The sequence below is a fragment of the Battus philenor genome, unplaced genomic scaffold (genome assembly GCF_028537555.1).
Source record: "Battus philenor isolate CCGP_79_NKW_IND1 unplaced genomic scaffold, ilBatPhil1.0.hap1 SCAF_5, whole genome shotgun sequence".
Lineage (NCBI taxonomy): Eukaryota > Metazoa > Arthropoda > Insecta > Lepidoptera > Papilionidae > Battus > Battus philenor.
In genome coordinates, this window is record NW_027181715.1 from 9252536 (window position 1) to 9279158 (window position 26623).

The 26623-nt window shown below is 32.7% G+C and overlaps 3 protein-coding genes and 1 non-coding gene across 4 annotated transcripts; 2 read left to right on the plus strand and 2 right to left on the minus strand.

Annotated features, from left to right (window-relative positions):
- Positions 1 to 2218: 2218 nt before the first annotated feature.
- Gen (XPG-like endonuclease) lies at positions 2219 to 8110 on the minus strand. The gene is made up of 11 exons (XM_068772635.1): positions 8024 to 8110; positions 7715 to 7809; positions 7436 to 7637; positions 6865 to 6954; positions 6636 to 6789; positions 6430 to 6562; positions 5659 to 5820; positions 4183 to 4351; positions 3712 to 3856; positions 3549 to 3626; positions 2219 to 3138 (listed from the first exon to the last, which is right to left on the minus strand). The coding sequence occupies exons 1-11, from the start codon at positions 8084 to 8086 to the stop codon at positions 2237 to 2239; spliced, it is 2193 nt and encodes a 730-aa protein (XP_068628736.1). The 5' UTR covers positions 8087 to 8110; the 3' UTR covers positions 2219 to 2236.
- Positions 8111 to 8920: 810 nt separating this feature from the next.
- On the plus strand, positions 8921 to 20095 carry Mccc1 (Methylcrotonoyl-CoA carboxylase 1). Its single transcript, XM_068772185.1, has 14 exons — positions 8921 to 9176; positions 9276 to 9474; positions 10105 to 10322; positions 10823 to 10970; positions 12157 to 12294; positions 12913 to 13008; positions 13399 to 13582; positions 14081 to 14271; positions 14770 to 14901; positions 15957 to 16127; positions 16745 to 16868; positions 17289 to 17482; positions 18166 to 18303; positions 19335 to 20095. The coding sequence occupies exons 1-14, from the start codon at positions 9145 to 9147 to the stop codon at positions 19491 to 19493; spliced, it is 2124 nt and encodes a 707-aa protein (XP_068628286.1). The 5' UTR covers positions 8921 to 9144; the 3' UTR covers positions 19494 to 20095.
- Positions 20096 to 22443: 2348 nt separating this feature from the next.
- On the minus strand, positions 22444 to 23779 carry LOC137929879 (piggyBac transposable element-derived protein 3-like). Its single transcript, XM_068773005.1, has 2 exons — positions 23737 to 23779; positions 22444 to 23435 (listed from the first exon to the last, which is right to left on the minus strand). Exons 1-2 carry the CDS (start codon positions 23777 to 23779, stop codon positions 22444 to 22446), a joined length of 1035 nt encoding a protein of 344 aa, XP_068629106.1.
- A 260-nt stretch (positions 23780 to 24039) lies between these two features.
- On the plus strand, positions 24040 to 24112 carry TRNAA-AGC (transfer RNA alanine (anticodon AGC)). Its single transcript has one exon. It is a non-coding gene; the product is annotated as a tRNA-Ala (tRNA).
- The last annotated feature ends 2511 nt before the right edge of the window (positions 24113 to 26623 follow it).

A 26623-nucleotide genomic window follows, 5' to 3' on the forward strand; every position in this document is an offset into this window, starting at 1 on the left:
AAAGATTGCCACTTATTTCATCGTCCTTCAAATTTAACCAACCGTACTTAAATTCCTTATATCAGCAGTATGGAATTGCTTTAAAAGACCCACTGTCCACAGTTAAATATATTTGAAGTTCTACTTGGAGTCATGGAAAACGCCATTGCATGAAAATGATTGCGGCAAAGATATTTTTTCATAATGGTGGTAAAAATAGAAGCAAGTTTGAATTTAAGGAAATATTTAACCTTTATTTAACCAAAATATTTAATTTTATTTAACCTTTATTTAACAAATTAAAAAAATAAAAACATTATATCCTAACGTTCCACGGGTAAAAACTTTTTCGCAAACTTTCTTTATTGCTATATACGTTTCATAAAATCTCAAGAATTTTATTATATAAATAAAGTAAGTTTATTAAAATATGTTGAATACTCAGTGAAATCAACAAATGGTCGGAGTTAAAGCTGTTTGAGTTGATATATTTCATCGGTTTTTTCTGTAGCCTGCCTCGTCGTACCTGTGATATTTAGCAACCGCTGCAAGATAACGCGTTACTGCAGTGAACAAAAAAACATGTGAAGAGTGAATATCTACGTTTATAACAAAGTAAGTATTATGTATTCCTTTCAACCTTGGCAGATTTTTTATTTGAATTAGTTAAAATTTTCCCATTCCCTTAAGGAATTATGAATACTTTATGAAGCCATTTTTGTAAACCTTTTATAACTATATGTCTGCACAGACAAATGGACTATGCGGACATCATGAGCTTTAGAAAACTAGATCTCGTATACAAAGTACTCACTACAGCAGAATTTTCAGCTTAATGAAAAAAGTTACCTATATGCATGAACATATTATGGGTCATGATGATGTACATACAATAGAAAATTTCATTTCGGCTGCAGATAGCAGCTTGTATAAAGAATAGCTGAAATATTGTGTTACATACGGTTTGTTTACCAATATATTTATATACTTATATATAAGAAATTTGTTATAAGTTACTGTAGTTAATATAAAAGATTATGACATTCGTACATACATTTTAAATACGTAAATATTTCACTAAAATGGATGAATTAAAATAATCAAATCATTTTAACGTGTGTTTAAGGATCTTTTGCACATTAAACACTAGCGCAAGTATGCATATTAATTTGTATTGTATTCATATCATTTCCATTTGTTTTTTTTTTTGTCAATTACATCATTTAAAAAAAATCAAATATCGTATTGTTTTCTACGTTAATTTATAAAGTTCATTAAATTTTACCACACTTTTCAAAGTCCTTAACATTCCGAATTTTAAATACGCACACAATAAACGCTTCATTGGATTTAAAATTAATGAGGACAATATAATGTCTTTAATTGCATAGACATTCATCTATAATACTGTAAAAACTTATAGCCAACAAATTTTCACCGAAGGCACACAATATTGCGAAAATACTCATAACTACTAGTTCGAATTATTCAGTCAATGTTAATAAACTGTATTAGTGTGAGGCACCATTCAAGGGGCGGGCCGTCCTCGAAGCTTCACTGCGACATCGAATCAGATATAAAGAGTTTCGCATAAGTACTAAAGTCACCGGACATAGAAAAGTTGCTTGTCTGAAGTCTGACATTGCGCGGCACGCATCGCTAGTACAACCGTCGGCGCCAGGGCCGAATAGTTCTCGAATGACGACTACGAGTAGTAAGACAAGGCCCGGGTGCCCCGACTCGATGGGCCGACAGCATTGCCGAGGTTGTGAGAATTCATTAGATGTGGACAGTGCAAAACCGATCATCTTGGTGATCTTTGCAGTAAGTCTCTATTGCTTGACTTGGTAATGATGATGAACATTTAAGGATCAGACCGATCCGATCTATTCCACCAAACATGTTCTGAGCGACACACGTTATACTCTCATCATCATGATAAATAAAACAGTACGAAATATTGATTCATTCGGTACAAAATTATACATAGGCTATGGTATCAGAGAAATCTCGAGCATAGCACCGACTCGTTGACCGAACTTGCCAATGAGATTTTAAGTACCATTTCACTAACATAAGTCATTTCTGGTAAAACCTTATAGTCGTATATCTTCGTTTTAAGACACGGAGGGATATTAGACAAGAAGATATATCGTAGCTTTGCCTACAGGAAATAAACTAGGAAATAACAGAAGGGTTGAATAAAAATAAACTGCATAGACATAGATATTGATCGTTGTTTTTTATTAATTTATTACTATAAATAAACATCAGGCAGGCTATAGTCAACTGTTAAATTATCCAGATTTGCTACACTACTCGATTTATATTCAATTGACATTTCAAAAGCATCACCATCGTCTGTTAATTTGTCAAAGAAATTACTTGTGTTGGCTTTGCACGTCGACTGACGTGCTATCACATTCATTAACATGTTTTTCTTTTTGATCGGACTACTTATTGGGGTAGAACAATTGTTTTGGATAAATCTCTTTTGGCAAATAGATTTTTCGCTTAATTCCATCTTATCCTCAAAAATAAATTTTACGTAGTTATTGTTGACAGTCGCCGTCTTTGTATTTGGTGCTCGGGATACAATTTGATCCACTATGTTCGACAAATCGCTATCATTCACTTCTTCGTTAGTGTTATTAAAAAAACTTAAGTGTGTGTTCAATGCATTTACTTCTGTTTTATTAGTGAAAAGCATACGTTTAGGACTCTGGCGTTCACGATTTGATCCAACTAAATTATTTTGTTCATTTTGTAATACATTCTTGTCCCCACATTTTCGTTTTTCGCTTATAACATAACTGTCGATAGTATTTTTCTTTTTGGTATTATTTCTTAATTTCCTTTTTAATTTATTGACACTGATGCTAACTTGTGTTTTATTATTTGAATCTAAGCCAGTCGCATCTAAACTTAATCTTTTAAGTGTATTATTAACTGTTTCAAGAACATCGATAGCATTTTTTTTCTTGTTTCTCTTTGGTTTAGAGACGTTTTGATTTTCTTTGTTCTTTTTCTCCCTTGTTTTCTTAACTTTCGCTGGCTTCTTAATAGATTCTTCGTACGCTCGTACTAAGTCTGGATAATACTCACCCATTAAGTCTTGGCGTTCGATCGACGTCCAAACTTTATCAAAGTCATCTTTATCTAAAACATCATAATATTTTAAATGTCAGTAAGTTTGTTCTTTATAGATATATTGTTACATTCTTCGAAAACAGATACAATTGATGCAACGTTCTTTTAACTTAGTCGAAGTGGCAGTGACCAAGCTACATAGAGCGCTAAACAAATTGCAGCTTTATAGTTCTAAAGTGTAAAAGACAGACCGTTAAGCGCAGCCTAAGAAGTCCGTCCACAAAGTGAACACACGACCTTGTTAAGGTTGCTGGTGACTTCCAACCAAGCTCATTAAAAATCGATGAAGAAACTCAAAGTCCAGCAGTGAGCGTCCTATGGCTGACATGATGATAATGATAATACTTTATTGAACATTATTGAAAATTCTAGGCGTTCAAATAAAAAACGTAACAAGGATTTTATTTTGATAAACTCACCATCAAATTGTTCATCAGGAATAAGACCATCATATTCCCCTTCTACATCTTCCCAAAGCACTTCATAACTAGGTACACCTGTAGAAAAGGTATTAGAATTTATTTCTAATAAAATCTAACAGTATTAGCAAAATTAATTTTATAAACAACCACTGAGAGTTACCTCTAGGATTCCTCTTTTTTTTAATCATTTTTGGCTTTATTTTGCTACAAATAACTTTATCCTGGAGATGCCATTTTGTGAGAATCGGCAAAAATTTTTCAACACAATACCTTTCACTCCAATCTAATTTACTAGACATTAGTTTCTGTAATTGGAGACATTAAATGTACATATAGTTAATCTTCAAAATACAGGATGATTTATTATAGGTACGAAAGCTTTAAAGGAATAAATGTATATTGCAATTCTCAGTAAAAAGCCTTAAAGCTTTTATATCTATTTCCAATCACCTACATAAAGTGAACACTTTGAAATGCTACAATAATTTATTTATTTATTATTGGAATGCCACAGATAAATAACTTCTGACAGTACAAAGTCTACAGGGGTACACATGTCTGTAAATATTAATCGACAAAAAATATACATTTTACTTAACAAATACATAGAAAACTTTGTCAAAGTACATACAACAAATTGTATTAAACTGGGAACAGGTGCCTTTTGGAAGTCTACAACAACGTCGTCGTTGTTTGAATTCAAAAATTCCTTCATTATTTTCGGTTCAGGAAATGTCATTCCACATGACAGTGCTCTGTTACGGAGTGACAGCTCCCTTTTCACTTCCGCAACCTTTGCTCTGGAAATAGATTTAAAATAATTAAATGACAAAATGAACTGTCGTAGACGATACCATAAATAAATTATGATCAAGGCTAGATTATTCAGTCAAGAGTTAAACTATTTTTTGTATGTAACAACACAAATTACGAGTATAGTATCCGGCATTTAATTTTGCACGTCATAAATAAGATCGATGTATTTAACTAAGGAGCAATGTGCGACAAAGACAATGCTCTACAAATCCGTTACCAGCCGATGTTTGCCGTAAGTCTTACCCTTCTGCACGTTGTGCCAAATCTAATGTCGTGAACTATACTCTTGTTCGCTCAAGATTACTCATATCACACTGTAAATAAAGAAAAACTCTGACACTAATAATACAATTATTATTTACAATTATTTATTCCGCTCGTGTCGATACAGAAATCATCGATTCACTGCATTCTGAGTACGATAATTAGCTTATGCGAAAGTTTAGTTTCAACCGATCACTGTGAAATAACTTTTCTAGTTAGGAACAACTTGATTGGTCACGGGGCGTGGCTTGGCCGGCGGCTAATGACGATTCCAATACATTCTTTACACTAACAGACTGTACAGTACCAGGCGATGAATATTGCACATCGACCTTTGGAAAGAGACAATCGGCTAATTTCGGCTTCGTAGAGTTATCGTTATCTCTGTCGCACGAAATACAACGACTAACAAAACGTCACATAGGTAGTGTGGGATAGATATAGTGCTCTATGAAGCCGAAATTAGCCGTTTGTCTCTTTCCAAAGGTCGATCTGCAATATTTATCGCCGGGTACTGTATATGTAATGTTTTAAGCATTTGATCAAAACATTTTTTTTCAATAAGCAAAATTTGCACATTTGTGGTAAACCTGTTTGCATCATAAGGAGCGTATATAAGCGTATTCGGCACTGAAATCAAATATTTAATTTATTATAACCCCCATTTTGAATTATTGCACAGAAAAAAAACATTTATCCTGGTTACAATGCTTGACGGCATTGATGCTTTGAGTTTCTGATTTTCTTTATTGGTAACTAAAATTACTAGTAAACTTAAAGAAATTGAACAAAAACATTTATCAGTATGAAAATTGTGGAGTTGCTTTATGCATCATACATTTCAAATATTATCATACTGCACAAAATTATTAATAAATAATGCTGAAATAAGTTGTCTTTTACCTTTGTACAATTTTATACTTAGGTAAACAAATATTCGGTGTTGTGTAGCCTTATTTCCATATAATGCAATAAGTAAAGAATACAAATTCAACGAAATTCAAGTAAATTTAAAAGCAAATCTAACTTATGCCCGTAGTCATTACAATTTCGGTGCGTGGCACAAATCGGGCAACCGTTTTTAGCGTGACTGCGGCCTGAGTGCCCGCAGCGATCGCACCGTCCCAGTAACGCGGCCCAGCGACTCTGATCCTCATACAAATGTGGTTCACTCACCCACGATAGCAGCCTGTAATTAAATTATTATATTTTGACAAGTCCACTTTTGTACACCTTTTTTCTTGGCTCTATTCTCCAAAAATCCAGTGTAACATTATAAAACTTAATGTAATCTACTAAAACGCATTTATGTTTGGGCACATATCCATAGTGTTTTAATTTATTTTAGACTTCACACATAATAAATTAAAAGTTATTATAACTCAGTAAAAAGTAATTTTTAAAGTAATGCTCATACAAAACTACTTGCACTCTGTTGTAGAAGGCATCAATATAGAAGCCTTTTTATAAAAGAACCTATCACATTAATCATTTTATATCTTGTAGCAACCAACCATTACAAACTCGAATCATGTAATAGTTATAAGGTAAATATGATTATTGATATAGACTATTGTATGTTCTTAAACACAAACTGCATGTCCCCTGTTAGGTTTGCCTGTCCCGCACTACTAGTTGGTAGTGGATATAATTTCAGAAAATCCATTCATTTATCATGTCAAATTGTACCATATTTGACATGATAAATAAACATATTCATGCCAAATTTTATACCTATAAAAGATATCATTTCAAAATATGTATTCTTTATGTATATATGTAAATATTGTATTAATACCTAGATATAATTTTTTCTTCAGGTATGGTATGTAAAAAAGATACTACAGTGTTTATAGAAGAGCCACATGCTCCGACGCCATAATCACACCCGCAGAGCAAAGCCAGAGCAACCATTTTCTTGCGGCCAAATCCTGAAATAAAACAAAAAATAAGTAATCAATTTTATACAACCAAAAATACAACAAAGTAACTAAATTTACATACCAATATTGTCAAACATTGTGTTGGCGTCATAGCAGTCGACGGAGCCCTGAACTGCTCCACCTCCAGCTGAATTTGAAACACTAAAGTTTCGATACACACGTTTTGCCCCATAGGCAAAACAGTCTGAATCTTGGGACACTACTGCATCTACAACCTATTTGAAAATTATATCTATGAAAAATGTATAGCAAGTCAATAATTCTTAAAATTAAAAGATATAAATACAAACACCTTGTGCATTTAATATAGCACATGTTGCCTCAGCTTCACCTCTTCCTTTTACACATATAACTCCCAAACATTTCAGGAGGGCCTCACACTAAAACATAAATTATTTTATTCATTTTACATTGTTGGAAAATATGGAAGATGATTTACAATGTTTATTAAATTTCCTTAATATTCATAGGAAACAAGTGATGAAAATTATTAATGGGCTTTCTTGAAACTAGTTTCCATATCAGAACTTATGACTAAAGTTCTAATTATGGTAATCTTATTTGCTTCCTTCTATTACACCAGGGGCTTTCTTGTGAATTACAAGATAACTATGAAAACAACAATACAAATGTAAGCTAAAATATTTCAACAATACCTCATACCTAAATAAAATACCGATTAACAAGATATAACCAGTTAATCTTTTTAAAAAGAGTTTTGCGGATGCTACATAATAAAATAAAAATTTTGGAACTAATCAATAAAACTTTTAATTTTCAATTGTTATTTAATTTAGAAATAAATTTGTTGAATTTAGGGTAAAATTAAACAAAAATTACTTCCTGATATTAAACACATACTTCTTTTAAAACATTTCTGAACTTCCTACGAGCAACATCAGGCTTATTTGATTTTACAGTTGACTGTGTTGAAGCACCAGGAAACTGAACTGCATTACGAGCAGCCATTACATCACGCTTGAGCTCAGGAGCATCTCCTTCTAGCACAAATATTGGTTTGATATCAGCTAATAAGAGATATGCAGTTCTAAAAAACAAATTCCTAAAAAAAAAATTATCAAGTAGTAAAAAATGAATGCTAAAAATAATAAATTCATTATCTATTTTTACGAAACTTACCTTAAATACAGTTTCGGCTGGATATAATTATCAGTAACATTTTGACTATCACAAACCCATCCTGATAAATCTATAGCCAGTGTTTCACCTTGGATCTATTAAGAGGTAATTAAATAAAAATTAGTGCTATTTTATAAGGTCTATTTGTTTTAAAATATCGCATCATAGCTATCATAATATGAGGAGTAGAAGCCCAGCGGTACAGGCCTTAAACTGGGGTATATATCTCCCATAGATATCTTTTTGGGAGACCGATGCCTTGCAGTGGATACCTAGGGCTAAAACGACGAATTTTAGACATAATCTTACTTCGTGTAAAGATTTCTTTTCGCAATAAGGAGCGAAAACAGTCCATAACCCTTTTATTCCCATTATAAATTATCCAACAGGACAAAAATATATATCCCTATTAGTGATAAATGAACAAAATTTTTAAGATTTATTCCTTATCTATATTGACTATTCGGTAAATAATATTTGTTGTAATCATTTTTAAACATATTGATAACAAATTAGACACAACAACAATGTAATGCAATATTGGTTCATAAAATTTTGAAAATAACATTTTTTATCCGATTTGTAAATATTTAGACTAAAGCATATGATCATACAGCCTCCTACTTCACTAAACGTATTCAGGAGTAAAAGGAAATTATTTTTTAATTTAAATAACTTAAGTAAAATTATTTACAGGACATTATTGGTATTATTATTTACAGGATTCCTATCTGATTAGTACTCTTCATTTTTTGGAATTAAAAATAGGTTTTACCATATCTTTCTATTACACAATAATATATCCTCAAGCGTTTGCGTATTAGTATTACTATACTAAGACATAAAAATTATTTAAAATTTTGTACAACTTTTTTAATAACCAACCAAAAAAAATTGTGAGATCTGTCCATAATTTGAAACTTAAATCCATTACTGGATTAAAAGAGTAACATATAAAAATGCTACAATCAAAATAAATATGAACTTACAAAAAATGAATAAATAACTAAAACATACGTACTACTACATACTATTGATATTACTTACAAGTAGTATAGAATTAAAATATCCGACGTGACTACTAACATATGTCTTTTGACAAACCTGTTGTAATTGACAGCTAGCGAAAGGTAAAAACTGGTTTATTTTATTAAATGTTTGAATACATTATCATCAAATAATTTATGCTTGAACTATGGTTCAAAATTTGTTAATGATAACGAAGTGCGATATCGTTGTGTGTCGCGACACTATCTGAAATAACTTGACGAACGCGTTGACATTCCTAATCTTCTTATTAGAAGAACTTTCTTTAATCAAAAAAATATAAAAAAGAAGTTGTTTAAAATTAAAACTTATGTTATATTTTTGCTGTAACTATCATATTTAATATTATTATTAATATATGTAAATAGGTATTGTTGGTCATTATGTACATCTTAAGTAATCTATTAAAAATTCGGTAAGCAAATTGTCATCTGCGATTACTTTACATGATTGCACGCGTTTATCAATTTTTCTTGTACTTAATGTATATTTGATGTTGTATTTTCTATTTCAGCAATTCCCTAATAATTCAAAATGGGTTGAGATACAGCCAAGTACAGGTTAAAGACCTGCGGCAAAGAAATATAGAAAAGGTATTAATTGCTAATCGAGGAGAAATAGCATGCAGAGTGATGCATACAGCAAAAAAACTGGGTGTTAGGACCGTGGCAGTGTATTCAGATGCTGATAAACATGCAATGCATGTTGAAATGGTAAATATGATTTTTTTTTGTTTTTATGTGTATTATAACCATAAATTATGAATAGAGATTGAATGTGAATTCATATTTATTATTAGAAATAATAGCTTATGAACAAAAGCAACTTTACATTGAAAAAATCCCAAGTGGAGTTAAGATAATCATAAAGAACTTAAATAATCTCTTAATTTAAAAAAAATGTAAAAGATAACTATATTTCCATTAATTCATACACCGGGAAGGAATAAAGACACCTTTTAAATAGTCATATTTTTAAACTGCTACCAACACATTTTTTTTTCCTTTTTATGATAATATCACAAGCAAATATATTAGCAAGTATATATCTTGACATTTAATCTCTAATTATAGCTTTCATTTATTTTAATTATTTTTGTCTAATACAACTATTTTAAAACACTTTGATCTACATCACAATTGATATATTGTTACAATGACTGAAATCATTTTTTAAACTATTTATAGTAAAATGAAAATTTATAATGTTTTCCAAGTATATAGTTCTTCAATTATATACATTGCATTCAAATTCAGATTTCAATCAGTAAAATAAAATTTAATAAGATCTCCAATTGTAAATAAATTATTAAAATTAAATTTAAAGTATTAATAATTTTACAGGCTGATGAGGCCTACCATATAGGACCAGCCCCATCTACTTACAGTTATCTTAATGCAGCAAAAATTTTAGAGGTAGCAAAAAAATCAAACAGTCAAGCCATTCATCCAGGATATGGTTTCCTTTCTGAAAATGTGGAGTTTTGTGAGAAATGTGCAGATGAAGACATCATATTTATTGGGCCACCTTCTTCAGCAATCAGAGATATGGGAATAAAAAGGTATTAATAAATTTTATTATAGAATAATGGATGTTACAATTATTTATTATTGTAAGAATTTTCAGTGACACATGTACTTTATAGCAGAGGTTCCCTGACTTTTTTCTCAATGACCACTTAAAAAATTTAGTAGGTTTCAGGAAACACTGGCAGCTACATTTATAACAAATTCCCTAAATGCAATCAAAAATATAATGATCTGGTCCCTACATACAAATCATGAACTTCTACTTTTTCGACTTTGACCTTTGACTTTACCACTTTGGGAACTAAGCCTACTTTCCTTTCTGTTTTAGTCATATTGTAAATAATATAAAATCTATCTATATCGGTATTTTTGTCTTAAACTAGTTGCTTATTTAGACTAATGACTAGATTTCCTACTACATTTCATTTATTACTTTTTAACACTTTTTTTATTAGTCTGTCTAATAATAAAAGTAAATAACTAAAATGTTATCAAGGACCTCAAAGCAACATTAAGTTTATACATGTTGCAGTACATCAAAAGCTATAATGTCTAATGCAGGAGTGCCAATAGTAAAGGGTTATCATGGTGAAGATCAAAGTGTTGAAAAGTTGCAAGCTGAAGCACATAAAATTGGTTTTCCCTTGATGATTAAAGCTGTCCGCGGAGGAGGTGGAAAGGTAATTAATCAATTTTGAAAGAAGATTATTAAACTCCTTACCAACATCATCTTCATATCAGCCAATAGAGTCTCACTGCAAAGTATAGTCTTCCCTAAAAAATTATCAAAATGACCAGTCTTGCCCATGAATTTCTCGCGTCCTTGACAATATCGTTGGTCCCTCTAGTAGGAAGTCTCAGACTATAGTGCATGCAATTACTTGCTGTCGCATATAAAGAGGGCTTATAGAGGCTTGTGAAGTGGAAATGAAAGTGAGGAGGTGAAAGACAGGAGCATTGTTTGCGGACACATTGCTTCCCTTTTAGTAGAGGAGGAGAGCTGCCACACTTTGTGCGGTTTTGTTACAGGGTGGTGAGTGACGTAATTAGGCTTAATAAAAAGGTGTTACAGGAAGCGTGGCAAGGGATGGGTGGTGAAACGTAAATGTCATGTTGGTGAATGATGTATGTGTATACGGAGTGATAGAAATAATGAAGGATGAAAGAGGGAATAAATATAGATAATGTAAAGGATGTGAGAGGGAAGGTGAAAGTAGGAGAGTGTATGTCCTTGTACTGAAAGCAAGATGGGGAGAGAGTATTTTTAAAATAAAAAAAACAATAGGGAGCTTAACCACGTCTCGTCTACCGCCTCATGGTCGCTACTCAAAAACCTTTCGACCCCAGCGGACGACGTTTTTCTACTTTGCTAACGACTGTAAAAAAATTAATTTTTCAATACAATTTTTTATTCAATTTCAAAATTAAAAATTGTTACTAATAAAAACTGTTAGTGTTAAAAAATTTCTAACAATTTTTACACAGTAAGGAACAAATGCCAAATATACAAGAATAATGAACTGGTAACTATGTTTGACTGCCATTAAACACTAAACAAAGTCACTAAACCTAATTGAGATTATATAGATCTGAAATCACTATTGTTATTTATGTGGTGAAAAAATGTCATTAATGAGTCAGTTTTTAGTAACTTTGTCATCCATGCCATCATTGGTATTTGGTCAAATCATGTTATCTAAACTAATCATGATTATGTAAGGGAGAACTGTATCTAAGTAAGTTTTTGTAAGGTTTTAAGAAAATTTAGTGTATGCATTAATTTTTTTAATAAAAAAAGTTTCTTTTTTTCCATTACTAATAACTGTTGGTTAATTTAAAATAAAATAAAACCACTTATCATTTCAGGGGATGAGAATTGCAATGACAGAGAGTGAATTCCTATCACAGCTAGAGTCTGCCAAGAGAGAATCGTTGAAGTCTTTTGGTGATGAAAGCATGCTCTTAGAACAATACATTACAGATCCCAGACATGTTGAAGTGCAGGTGAACTATTTTTTAATTCTGAATATGCATGTAAAATTTAAACAAAAAAAAATTAAACAGAGTTTTAAATATGATCAACCAAGGTTTAAATATGATGAAAATTTGTTTTGAATTTGTATGCAGTGTAGGATGAAGCGAAATTTCTGGAACCTGCTAAAAAATTTAGGATAATCAAGAGTCCATTCATTACTGGAATAGGGTTATAAAGCAGAGTTTTTATGATCATTTAAAATTTGGTCAGAATCAGAGAAGTCTGGTCAGTGAAGGGTGATGCCAATCCCTGTAAGAACCTTGTTAAACCTGCTACGCGTGACGTCGGCCTCGAGTACTGTATCCCTCCTGTTACTGTACTGTACTGGACCCTCATATTACAATGTGATGGATCGGCACCATAATGGTTAAACCTTGAAACATTGAGAAGTGTCTTCCCACAAAAAAAAAATATTATCGCAGTCTACATGTACACAAGCATACATCTATCTTATTTGCTCACTTACATTCCGTATTTTTGTATGTCTTTACTATCTAGAACAAAGCAACAAAAACTTTTAGTTAAAATTTATCCAAATGTCAGATCTTAATTTTTAATAGACATGTTTTATGTTGTACTTCTTTCAGGTTTTCGCAGACATGTATGGCAATGCAGTACATTTATTTGAAAGGGATTGTTCTGTTCAAAGACGTCATCAAAAAATTATAGAGGAGGCACCTGCGGTATGTGGTTTCAAAATTTTTATTATTTTGGTGAAATAAAATTTTAATCCCTTAATTATAGAGATTATGCATCACAATTGTTACATAGTTTGCAACCTTAAGTTTCTGGTGATGGAGACCAGAGATAGGCAAGAGCAGTGTAGTCCACTCATAACATTGACAAATGGCTTTGATGATGTCGTTGGAAGATGCTGGATATGACCTACTCCTAACTATGCCTATAGGAAATTTTTGAAGGCGGCTTATATCTAGAAGTGGATATCCATCGGCCAAAACAGTAATGATAAATTTATACAAACATGATATGAAAATTGTTAATTATACTTTTTGTAAATCTTTATGTCCACAACTGTTGTTATTTATTGTTTAAAAAAAAGTAATGTCTTTTAGCCAGGATTATCAGAAGAAACCCGGCGCGCTCTGGGTGAAGCTGCAGTGAGGGCAGCCAAAGCCGTAGGTTATGTGGGTGCAGGCACAGTGGAGTTCATATTGCACCGCACCACCCATGACTTTCATTTTATGGAGATGAACACTCGACTTCAAGTAGAACACCCTATCACTGAAATGATTACCGGTAATTAATTTAATACCTTTGCTAAATTTTCTTTACTTTATTAGGGTACTGAGAGTTTAATAATCTGATAATTATACATAGTGAAACCATGTTCATAATTTCCTTTTAAGTATTTAATGTGCACATGCATCAAAATAATGTTCTTCCTGAACCCTACATGTATACAATTGAATAATAATATTGTATGTTTAAATACTAGTAATAAGAAATGTTAGTGTATGTGACCTTAATTTTGTTTTTTTAATATCTGCTAAAGGCTTCATTATGAAATTCGTTTTCGAATGGCGACCACGAGTTGGTAGACGTGGACTGGGTGAGCCCCAACGTATGTGGGTCGGCCACATATTAAGCTTTTCGGGAAGTCGCTGGGTGCGAGCAGCGTAAGACCGGTCATCGTGGCGATCTTTGAAGGAGGCTTATGCCTTGCAGGAGAGAGCATCTGGGCTGAAAATAATAACAGCATTTATTGAAAATATCTATTTTTTTTACTTTTTACAGGTACTGATTTAGTAGAATGGCAACTTAGAGTAGCAGCAGGGGAACCGCTGCCGGTGACACAAGAAGACATCGTGAGGCGAGGTCATGCCGTTGAATGTCGCATATACGCTGAAGAACCACGTGCCGGTTTCTTGCCAAGAGCTGGTACTCTACATAGATTGATTCAACCTTCACCTGAAGAGTTTGTACGGGTAAGAACAGCATATCATAAAATGAGTATTTGTTAAAGTATAAATTTAACCACACGTTAATTTTACAAATCTTATTCTTTCCAAAAGACAAGAAATAAATTATTAAACTTTTTTATACTTGCAGAAACTACAACAAAAAATAATAACTTACAAAAAAATATTGGTATACAGTTATAGGTTAATAATGATCTAATGTAAATTCATGGTAACATTTTAGTGTCACAAAATTTTATTTATTATATTTTTATTCTATCACACTTAATTTGGTTTTAATTAAGGTCAAATATTTGACAGCTAGTGACAGATATTTTTAGTAGGTTTGTATGGTAGAAAAAAAATTATATTTCCTTTATCCACTTTTTTCCAATTTTCTCTTCATGAGAAAACTCTTGGTAGTTTAAGGAAAAAAATTCGAAATGTTTTTACCTATTTCGAATTTATGTACGTATTAAATGTTGCAAACCTAATTCCAAGTTTTTTTATTATGTTCAAAAACAGGTGGAAACAGGCGTGCGAGAGGGGCAAGAAGTGTCTGTCCACTACGACCCAATGATAGCTAAACTTGTAGTGTGGGGCAAGGACCGTAATCAAGCTCTAGCAAAAACAAAAAGGAAACTCTCTGAATATCAAGTAAGTCACTGCGGCAATCATCAGTATTTCTTTTAAATATAATGCTCCAAATAAATGTTAATTTTCGACTTGATACTCAATTTAATGTTCTGAAACAATTTGAAATAATTGTACACAAACTATTCACTTATTTAATAATAACACTCCAAAGAAATTGCCGCTGTTATGGCAAAATCCTCCGTCGCAGACGAAAATAATCCTTATTTCAAAGCAATAACTTCATTTTTTGTCGCTTCATTTGTCAATTCAGTTCGCTTTATTGATTAAATTTTTCTATTTCTGAATGATCATTGTTAGATTTATTATCTTGATATTAAATTATCAAAGATTACTTACAAAAATAAGTTTTTTAAACACAATAAACCTTTTTTAAAAACTTGAATAAAATTTCTTTCTATTACATCGACAAATAGTACTTTATCATTGATTATTTCCTGAAACGCTTTTTTTTCATTTTGATTTATGCTCAAAATTTGACAGCTAGGAATCGGTATTTTAAATTATTTTGTGGGGTATGGTAAAATATCACGCATTCTTTTAAATTTTTTTTCTGTGTATGAATCATCAATGTCCTTCTGGAAAAACGTAAAAAATGTGAATTTGTCAAGCCATTCTGAAGTTTTGCATTTGTTAAAACAGTCGGTTTTTTGTTTGTATAGATAAAAGATAATATTATATATTTATATAACTGTGCATCTAGACCAGTGTTTTGCAACGTGAGGCCCATGACCCACAGGGGGGCAATTTGATTGTTAAGTGGGGCAATTCGAAAATGGATTTTAATCCTTTCGCTTTAATAAATAAATTATATATGTTACACAGGGAGCGTAAGAGTTTTAAAAAGGGCTTAAGGAGGCATGGCACAAAAAAGGTTAGGAAACACTGATCTAGACAGACAGATACAGAAATAAAATAATTCATTTAAAATAGACTAAAGAAGTACACCCGGCAGTCTTATCGTAAGCGGCAATTTCTTCCAGACCACCTCTGGAGGAACTTGGTGGATAAAAAAAAATAATGTGATTAATTAAGAGTATATTCCTACTTCATTTCAGGTAGCTGGTTTGGAGACGAACGTAAACTTCCTTCTCCGCCTTAGCGGTTCCAGCGCGTTTGTTGCGGGCGATGTGCACACAGCGTTCATACCGCAGCATGAAAAAGAACTATTTCCTGAATCCGATTTATTGCTGGACGAACAACGTGCCATTCAAGCAGCGCTTGGACATGTATCTTTCTTTATATATCCTACGAATCAAATTTTCCTAACTGTTGGTTACAGTAATATTGCAACTATAGGTATCTTCTTCGTCTTTTCAGTCGGTAGACGCCTACTGCAAGGTAGACCTCCCCCAAATATAACCATGACATATTCAGCGACTTCCTGCGACCATAAATATGACGTCGTTCCGAGCTACGTCGATGACCATGGTTTATTTGTGAACATCCTTGAAGGTTGTAGAACCTTTGCGAGATCAAATCACAAATAAAAGAACAGAAAAGAAAAACCACTACTTCTATGAGTAGTGTTTTTTTTTAATTAATAGTGCTTTGGATTTCGCAAACCCTTGGGATAGGGCTTACAATACCGAACTAAAATCTTAATACCTGTATTTGACATTTGAAATACGGGGATACCGGGTATTAAAGCCGGTATTATTAATTTATTAATAAAAAATATTATTAAATTACATATTAATCAAGTGTCTTTCATTCATAGTTTATATCTTTTTGATTAAATGAAATTCTGGACATAGTCTGTTAAGTCAATTTTGGTTCGTTTGTTGGGCAAATAGTTAGATTTTTTGGTAAAACACTGTTCGTTAAATGATAATTTATTTTCCAGTTAATAAAATCTCAGTATAAAATTTCTTCGAATGATTCGTGGAAAGGCATCTCAGTACTGCCGAATGCATGGAGGCCTAACTATCAACTGAAAAAAACTGTTATTTTCAAATTCAACAATGAAGGTATTATACATATTTTTTTTTACCTATCATTTCACTCAATCAGCTACCAGTATTACTAGTAATAGTGACACAATAATTAAGTGATGTCACCCTAATAGGGCTTAGGAGATTATCAGGTTACTGGTTCAAAAGCAAAAAAAAATATAGCATTTAAAATATATTTGCCCCCATTAAAAAAAGGAGTATTAATTTCATATCTCTATATTATTAATTAGATATAAAATATATATGTAATATGTTTAATTAACTATTTTGTCCAAGGGGTTATTGTGTTTTTTTATTGGTCTTAAAAGGCTGGAAACTTGTGCGAAAGAAATAGTTGCAGCGTTGCTACCGCTCCAGAAGGCATGACATATATGTATATATTTATATCATCATTATCATCATGTATATCATCAGTATATAATACTATAATTACAGATACCAAAGTTCACGTCGAATATGAAAGTTCACCCAATACATACAAGGTTAAAGTGAACGACGGTGAATGGAGGCAAGTGGAAGCGAACTTGAAGTCAACAGATAAAGGACTCCGTTTGATAACGAAGATCGACGACAAGACTAGTAATGTTGGAGTATTGACGTATGAGCAGGAGGTGCATGTTTATGACGAGGTAAATATGTTTATTTCAATTATTTATATTATTATCTAGAAAGGATCATTCACAGTGATCACTTGTGTACGTCGCGAGAACAATGCCAGAAGAGCCCATTTTAATATAAATAAGAATTTTATGGCCCTTCAAACCAAACTTCCAAAAGCGTCCTGCTCTGAAAACAGTTCGGAACAAACTCAGACAGGTTATCTCTGCGAGCTGGTTTCTGCAACCAAGGGACGCTACGCTCATTTTACGTCGGGGTGTATTCTAAGATTGGATAATTGTTAAAAAAAATGTTATTGTAGGGAGTGTAGACAAATGTAATATCGACGCCACAAAGAAGAGAGAAAAAAATCCGTTAATATGTCGGAGGGCTCGGACCTCTCAAGTGAGACTTACCAACTACTTTAGCAATAGTGTTATTGATTGAATATTAGAAGAATCTATCTAATCTCTACTGTATTGGAAATATGCTGTAATACCAGAAATTAGATTATACTGATGTCGGCCCAGTTTTATGTCATCTGCGTGGCAAAGATGATGAGAATTTTTTTTATATTAACGTCGGAAAACTTACAGATAGAATCCATAACAATAAAAGAATATAAATGTAACAAGGCCATTTACAAGTTTGCACAAATATATCTAAAATTCTGTGTTAATAAAGGCAGTATGTTAATAGTTACGTTTTCCACCAGAATGGGCAAACTGTTGTCCATCTTCCCAAACCGAAGTATCAAACAGCCACCAGCGGTGACGCTGCTGCCTCCGCCAACAGTGCCAGCTCACCTACACCGGGCGTCTTGGAGAGAGTGCTCGTGAACATAGGCGATAAGGTATGATACTAATTAGCTAGAGTCATGGTCTGGTCATCATGTCAGCCGATAGACGCCCATTGTAAGGCAGGGCTTTCGCAAAGAACACCATGATGATCGCAGGATGCGGGCTGTGTTCATGTCGAGAGACAATATAGTCGGTCCACCTAATGGGCAGCTCTCCCTCGTCGCGTCTAACAGTGGTTCAACAACTTTTCAGCCCCAACGACCGCAAGCTGCAACACCGATGAGCCCCGCTCACTGCCACTAGAGACTTGCCACTTTTCGAGCTATTTCAGTAACATTAGTTGTTCTGCAGATCTCTTATTTCAGATTCGATCTCGCAGCGAAGCTCCGAGAACCAGACAGCAGTGGAAAGAATTATTCTTTCCACTGCTGTCTGGTTCACCTGGTACCTTCTTATAAAGCCAATAAATCTACCACGTCTCAAATCCATATGTTGTTACCGGCAACACAAGAATTAAAGACCATCGTTTTTGGACATTGTGATCATAAGAGTTGTTTCCGAGATTCCCGAACGCTGCCCCTCAGTAAATTTTCTAGAGTGTTTTTTATAACTGTGTCATTTATTAGAATCCCTCAGTTTTCGCGAGAATACAAATTATTAAATTCAAGCCTGAGCATCGCAGCAGTTCCGTGAATAGGGTAAATATCTGTAGCCCAAGGTGTATTTATGAGTGATGGTGAAAATGTGGACAATTGATGTAAATATGTAATAGCCATAAATAACAACTTTTGGTTGCCATAACACAAGTTCAACCTTGTCTAGGGAACGAATGGTAAAAAAATACTTCACGATGATGTTATGTTACACTGTATTGATGAGTATAACATTGTTTTAAAATTTACCCCCAAAATGAACTAACTTGTCTATTTCTAAACTGAACACATAAATTCATCTACATAAGCATATGCTTATAATTTAAAGCATATTGTTACAATTATAACAAATTTAATCATAAATAAAATTATAACATGTTAATTAAAAATATTGTTTATTTTACAATAAGATTTATTATTTGATTGTACAGGTTGTTAAGGGCCAGCCTCTATTCGTCGTTATCGCCATGAAGATGGAGTACGTGGTTAGGTCCCCGCGAGACGGTGTGGTGGCATCACTCGCCGCTGTAAAACTAGGAGACGCCGTTGCTAAGGGCGCTCAAATAGTCGTACTGGAAGAAGAAAACTGATTCTGTTAAAAAGATTACAGACTGTCATATTTTGGCTTTAAAAAATGAAAACACGGAATCTGATAACATTTGATCTTATAAAATCTGAAAGTGGTTATAACTCATCTTACGTTAAAAATGAAAGTTGAAACTAATCTCGTATCTATGCATTTTTAATATCTCTCTCTATTCTTATAGACACACAGGCACAGAATATACACAAGGCCGGTTCCTACCGGTTCTATTGGAAACCCATATTCAGCACTGTCCTTTGGCTGAAATGATGATACAAGTTTGCATGAATAAAATAATTGCCAAACATTCCGATATCTCACTATTCATAAGAGACAAGTTACGTCTAAAATGAAACCGAATTTAAAATAACGTTTAGGTTTAAGATATACATACTTATTAAAATAACATCATCATTTTTAAATAATTAAAATGTTATTTTAATAAGTATTTTTACAGAACTAATTATCAAAAAAATTCAAAATTGTATAAAAGTTAAGTACGTAAGAAGTCATAGATTGCAGTATAATTTCAATGTATTCAATAATCTCATATATTCAAATTTGATAATCATATCTGGTAGATGGTTTTAGGTACAGGTTATTTGTAGTTAATTGTTAATAGTTTACATAGATAAAGCAACTCTTGACTAAACATCTTTGTTATATCTAAATATTAGAAAGTTAAATATGGCTTTGACACATATAATTAAAACATAAGATTAATTTTGAAAGATTTATAATTTATGTTTATCACAATGTCCCATCTAATTAAAAAGGTTTTACTGAATGTTCTACGGAAGCAAATTTTATAGTTTATTTGGAGGCTGAACCAATGGTAAGCTCTCGAAGTTATAGTTCTTTATCTCATATTGATAAGTCAAAAAGTTTTATGCTTATACTTCAATAAAACTTGGAAGATAATCAAATAAATAAAAGAGATATTTCACGTAATTTTATTTTATTGTTATATGTCTTTGTTACCTCTACTGCCTATGATTGCCATGATTATGAAATGAATAAAAAAATGTTACTAATTTAATTAATTATGTAAAATGTATATAAGGGAATGGTTACAATTGTGTTCAATTTATTATGATAGAAATAAACTAGTTATTCCTTCTTAATTTGTTTTTGTTTATAAAATCATGCAGAAAATATTAAGTTGCTAAAATCAAAGCGAAGCTTAAATAGACAAAGCTAATTTTACACTTATTCAAAGGTTAGTTGATTATCAGGGCAAGGAATTAGATTTTGCCTTTTGTTCAATGTATACAAAAATTACAGATTGTCAAGGATCATATGAATTTTTGACTTTCTTGGCAAAAATGATGCAAGTTTCCCCTCGCCTTCTGAACCTTGAAAACTTGTCTAGGGAAGAGTGAATGATTCAAGATCCAGAGGTCGCTCTGCTTTGGGATAAGTGGATAAGGTGACCGCCCATTCCGGGAGGCAATGTGAAGGAACTTGAATCACTTGTCCTGATGTTGCGAATAATTCTTACAAAGCGTTCGTTGTTTTTTTTTTTAAAAAATTTGTATCTTACTACAAAATCCATTTTTAGACGTACATACTTTTAACTAAATATTTATTTTTATTAATCCAAATGGACCCGTGGCTCGGCGTTTTCGGAGAGTCTCGAACCACAATGCTTTACGATAGTGCCACTAAAACCACTGCACCGTGCTTTACAATGATGACATGGAGGGGGGGGGGGGGGGAGAAGGGCACTGATTACGAATGCAGTGGATGATACTAATCCCCTCCGCCCGACTCGCCACGTTCATAGCTAAGGCGCAGTACAGTAGAACAGTGACTTAACTTCGTAGCAGGTTTGCCTAAACATAAACAACAAGCCGGGCGGTTATCTAATCAGATAGAATATTTTATATAATTAATGAGCCTACGCATTTAGTTGCCGTAAATAAATTTAAGGTCAGCGCCTAAAGAGCTCGGTAACCTCAAACTTAGTGACGCTGTGGGTAAATAGCCTTCGCCAATAACAAAAAATGTTAATAAGTTTGATTTATAAAAAGTTATAAAAACATTTATCACGTTCAACTTATTTTAAAATATTTTTATTTACGGGCACAAAACTATTAAAGCATTTTAATATTTTTTTATTAATTAATACCATGTTAAAGCAGACTAAAAATATTTTACGCATGTACTTGAAGTATTTATTGTATTCTATATATTGGTTATAGGCATTAAAGCTTTATAATAGTAATTTATAGCTATAGCAAATTTGCTGTCAATTAATATCTATTCTATGCAAAAATTAATATTTTCAGAAATAAGAAATGCGTAATGATAATGTAGTAAGAAAAAGTTTCTTCAATATTCCGATAAATGTATATTAAAAGTAATTGTTGCTTACTATCTGCTGAGCCTGCAGACTATCGTATTGAAACAAAACAATAATTATAAATTAATAATTTATTATAAATTAATATAACATTTTTCAGGGTGATCACAAAGTGGTTGGCAATATCTGTAAAGCGCTTTGAAATGTTTAACTGACAAATGAAGTATACATTCACCTCTTAACATCTTTTATAAAAATAACTATGTATGTACATGGCAATTTTTAAAACTCAGAATCGAACTCGAGTCCTTAGTGATAAACTCAATAAATAGATTAAAAGCATAAATTGTTATATTATCCTCCTCAGTCCCGAGTATATTTTTGTTCGTATTTTTTGTAAAAAGTGGTAACCATGGACAATATATATATTTCTAGGTTTGTTAAGACCCAAGGAAAATAAAAATTATGCGGAAAATGCTCTTCCAATATGTCGCCATACGGCGACATTAGGTCTCAATGCTTTAAAAAGTTGAAAAAACTCCATATATTTTCCGAAATCTTTTATTCAAAAAGTAATTACTGTAAGCAACTGAAATAAAAAACAATGTTATTGGTTGGGACAAAGAATCGTTACTTTCATTCGTGGTAGTTTTTATAGCAGTTTCTCCCCGAAATCTCCCATAAAAATGGAACAACCTGGAGGTAATCGGGCGGACAGGCGCATTATTACTTTACCACCAATATCTAAAGATTGGAATCTATCATCTTCAATTACGCTGTCACCTTTACCTTCGTAAAGAAAAAAATCAAGTGGCAATCCTTTAGGACAGGCTAAGACAAAATTTTTCAACCCCACTGGATTGGGTTTTCCTTTTATCATCTGCCTTGCCTGATGTTTCCCATAAAAAGGTATCATCTGCTCGTCAATGCAAACATCTGCCGACGGGGAATTCAGAAGACACCCATTGCGAACACAAGAAATCAAGGGCTGGACCTTCCAGAACTTGGTGCTACTTTTTATTTCCTCCGGAATTTCGGAATCATTTAGAAGTTTCAATGAGGCCCTCAGTTTGAAGTACCGATCTCTAGTTATTCTGTCTGCAATTGCTGGAATTCTGGACTTCTGATCCCAATACATCCTGATCCTAGGAAATCGAAGGTATGACATCATGATAGTTACACCAAAGAATGTTCTGATTTCTTTATCAGATGTGTTCAAATTAGTGCCCGTCTTACTAAGGTACGTTTGGTTACTATGAAATGCAATTTGTTCGTAAATGTCGCTCGTTAAATACTTTGCCACATAGTCGTGAGGAGGCAAATTGATTGCCACAGTGTTCGGTAATTCGAATCGTGGGGCTGGTGGCAATGGATCGAAATTATCTGATGACTTCCAAAATACACGTCTTTCGGAAGTACTTGCTGTGGAAGGGACATGACTCGATGTCGACTGATGAGAGCGAACCATTGTAGAAAGGCTGTTATCCTCTTCCTCATTTTCTTCTTCATCTTCCTCGTCATCTTCTTCAGTAATTTCGGGAACATAGGCCGGATCATCCGCGATATCCTCATCACCAAAATCATAGTCTAAATCAGAGTCCTCCCCAGTGATTACGTCGTATAGGGCATCCTCCAGTTCCTTATCTGGAAAAAGTATATTATCTAAGATCCAAATAAATAAAAATTTCGTGGAAATATAACCAAAATATCTAAATTAGGGGGAAAAAAAGGAGGTACGAAATTATATGGCAAAAATGTACTTTTTTACAGGTTAAAATCCAGAGTCTCCAAAAGGCGACATACACGTTTCTATGTGTGCGTGTAACAGGAATGAACAAGTTCGTTTGTTTTTTTTCGCGCAATAGTTAGTCTAACTATTGAGAAATATGATAATTACTTTGATTTCAATATGAAACATAAAATAATGTACACAGTTTGCACTTACCTTGGCCGGAATCGCCAATTATGAATTTTTTTCGCGCACTCATTTTCAATCACTTGTATAAAATTAGCGGTGCAATTTTATGACAAAACTTATAAATGAGCGGTAGCGGCATATATCGAGGAGCAAGAAACTACTACAACGTACTGCCGCTGCTTCAAAATACAAGGCTTTTACCTACCTTTCCTCGATGGCGTTGTATGTCGCCTTATGGCGACGTTTGGACTGAGGAGGTTATATCCTTCAAAATAAGTTTTTATAATTCATTTGGGTAATATAATATAAAATTTCAGAACCGACTGTATAGGGGGCGTAGCTCAGATGGTAGAGCGCTCGCTTAGCATGCGAGAGGTACCGGGATCGATACCCGGCGCCTCCAAGAATTTTTTTTTATATTTATTTCAAATTTTTCCAAAACATATTTTTTAACCATACTCATGTATCATTAAAAGTTTTTCAGTTGTTCAAGAGTTGTTACATTGTTATGTAATATAATGAATGTTAATATAATCATAAATTGTACGTAATATGTATTACACTATTTTATCCGAATATTTGTCAGTTCCCTAACTTTATTATATAATGAAAACGCGATAAAAATAGTATTGTTATCGACAGTCAAAAATATCGCGGTTTGTTATCAGCGACAGTTGCGGTTATACTAGGCACAATTCACTTACAATTTCTATTTATGGCGTAAAATTATTAATGAAATCAAGTTAGATCGAAAAAAAATGTTCTTAATAGGCTAAAGTTACTGAAACTAAAATGATGTAAAATATTATATATTTTATTGATTAACAAGTTGAAGTGGCAGAGCGCGCAAAACAGATGGGCCTTGTATTTTTGTGGAGACCACGAACCTAGATCCTCCTATGGAAAATTTTTGGGAGAGACTTCTGTCCCGCATAATGTAGTACATACCGCTGAAACATTGATGGTGAATCTAAATCTTCTGTTTAAATATAAAATACAAGAATTATCACATCTTACATAGGATTTCAACAAGTATATTGAAAGTCGTTCATCTTAAGTTTTGTAAACATGAAAAAATTCGAAATGACACGTGACATATGTCTAATTCGACCAATGGCTGCTTTACGTATTCTTTTATAAAAATGTTGATTAAATTTTAGCAAAATGGCTGGTCAATTTATTAAATTAAATTAAATTTATTATATTTAATTGATCCAGTCACGGATTTCGAGTTTTAAGGCTGCAATCATTTTGATTAGTCCTAGATGGGCTCTATTTGAGCAAAGCCGCATAAAATATAATTCTATTTTTAGAATACCTTTTATGTACTTAATGCACTTTTTTCATTTTTAATGGTATTATATGTAAATAAAATACGTTACTATTACGTTAAAATAACTCCATCAGTTTCTTTTGAATAATAAATGTCTGAGACTTGAGAAGAACCTGCGAAAGAAACTCAACGGCACTCAAGGCATATTTTTTAATAAAATCTTAAATTACATGTTTCATTAATATTAGTCTAGAGGCGAACAGATCATTCCTTACGTTTTCTATCTTTTGTCAAGTCATTTACTGTGTAGTAACATTGGGCCAACAAAGGGCCTTTCGGAACATAACCTGGAGTCCAATTATATATGTGTATATATGCCCATAGCAAGATAGCTAACTCGATATAATAAAATAAGCAAATTTTACTTTTTCCATTTGCTTATCACAATCATAATAGACAAAGATAATGAATGTTATCATTTGCTGGTAGTAGATAGTGATGGAGTTGGGTTTATGTTATCTTTTACTATGATAACACACATCTACTATTTGACTACGAAAATGGGTTAATATCACCAATATAGCGTAAACGAAAGGTATATCATATGTTAAAGTCATTATCATAATCTTATGGATATTCTCGTGATGTAAACCAAAGCATCTTATCATCAAGCGTTATCTATACCAAAGGTGCCTTTGGGTATTTAACCGCAGTACACGTGTGCAAATAAATATTATTTGAATTGTCCTATTCTTACGCTTTTGTCATCCTTTTAAAATTTAAGAGAATGTTTAATTTAGGAGAATGTTTTCAAATATATCATCTTATTAAATCTGCTATTAAAAGTTATCCGAGTCTATGCAGATTTATTTGTATTCTCAAATAAAACATTAATTAAATTTACTGATTTTCTATTTTGCAAGACTATGTTTTGGATGGAACGCCACTGTTTTTTTTTTTTATATTGGCTTCCATAGTTTCTGAGGATTATCTTTTTATTTATTAGTAAATACAACTTTGTGATTTTATTAAGTAATATAATGCCCTACAGTATTCCTGTTCCTCGTTTCGTTTTCCTTATTCCTGAGGGTCGTGATCCCGTGGATACGGACTAATCATCTGCGCCATCTGCTCTTATCTTTAGCATGGTAAAGCGCAGCATGATGATTGATGCGAAGTCACAACGACAGCGACCTGTTCCTGTCAACTCATTTATGTAAAAATCTTCAATCTGCGAAACGAATTTTAATATTTTTCAACCTGAACTACTATAATTAAAAGCGCTATTTATTTTAACTGTTAATGAAGCGATTGTGTCATTTTACTCGTTAAGCGCTACACAATTCTGTTTGACGTCATTGGAGCAACATGTTTAGGCGATGGCCATCCATCGTTTCCTTTTGTATATGAACAAATGTTATTGACCTCGACGATATGCAAAATACAGTCGTTACACTTTAATTACTCGCAATAGAAAAAAAAAACAAAGATTTTGTAAGAAAAATGGTGCTAATTATACGGAAACAGCAGTATAAGTAGTGTATGGTTTTGCAAGGTTGTATTTAAAGGAATCTGTTAAATAAGTAAAATTGCTACAATACTAAGGGTGATATGCAAAATCGCAATGATTGTCATTTACCC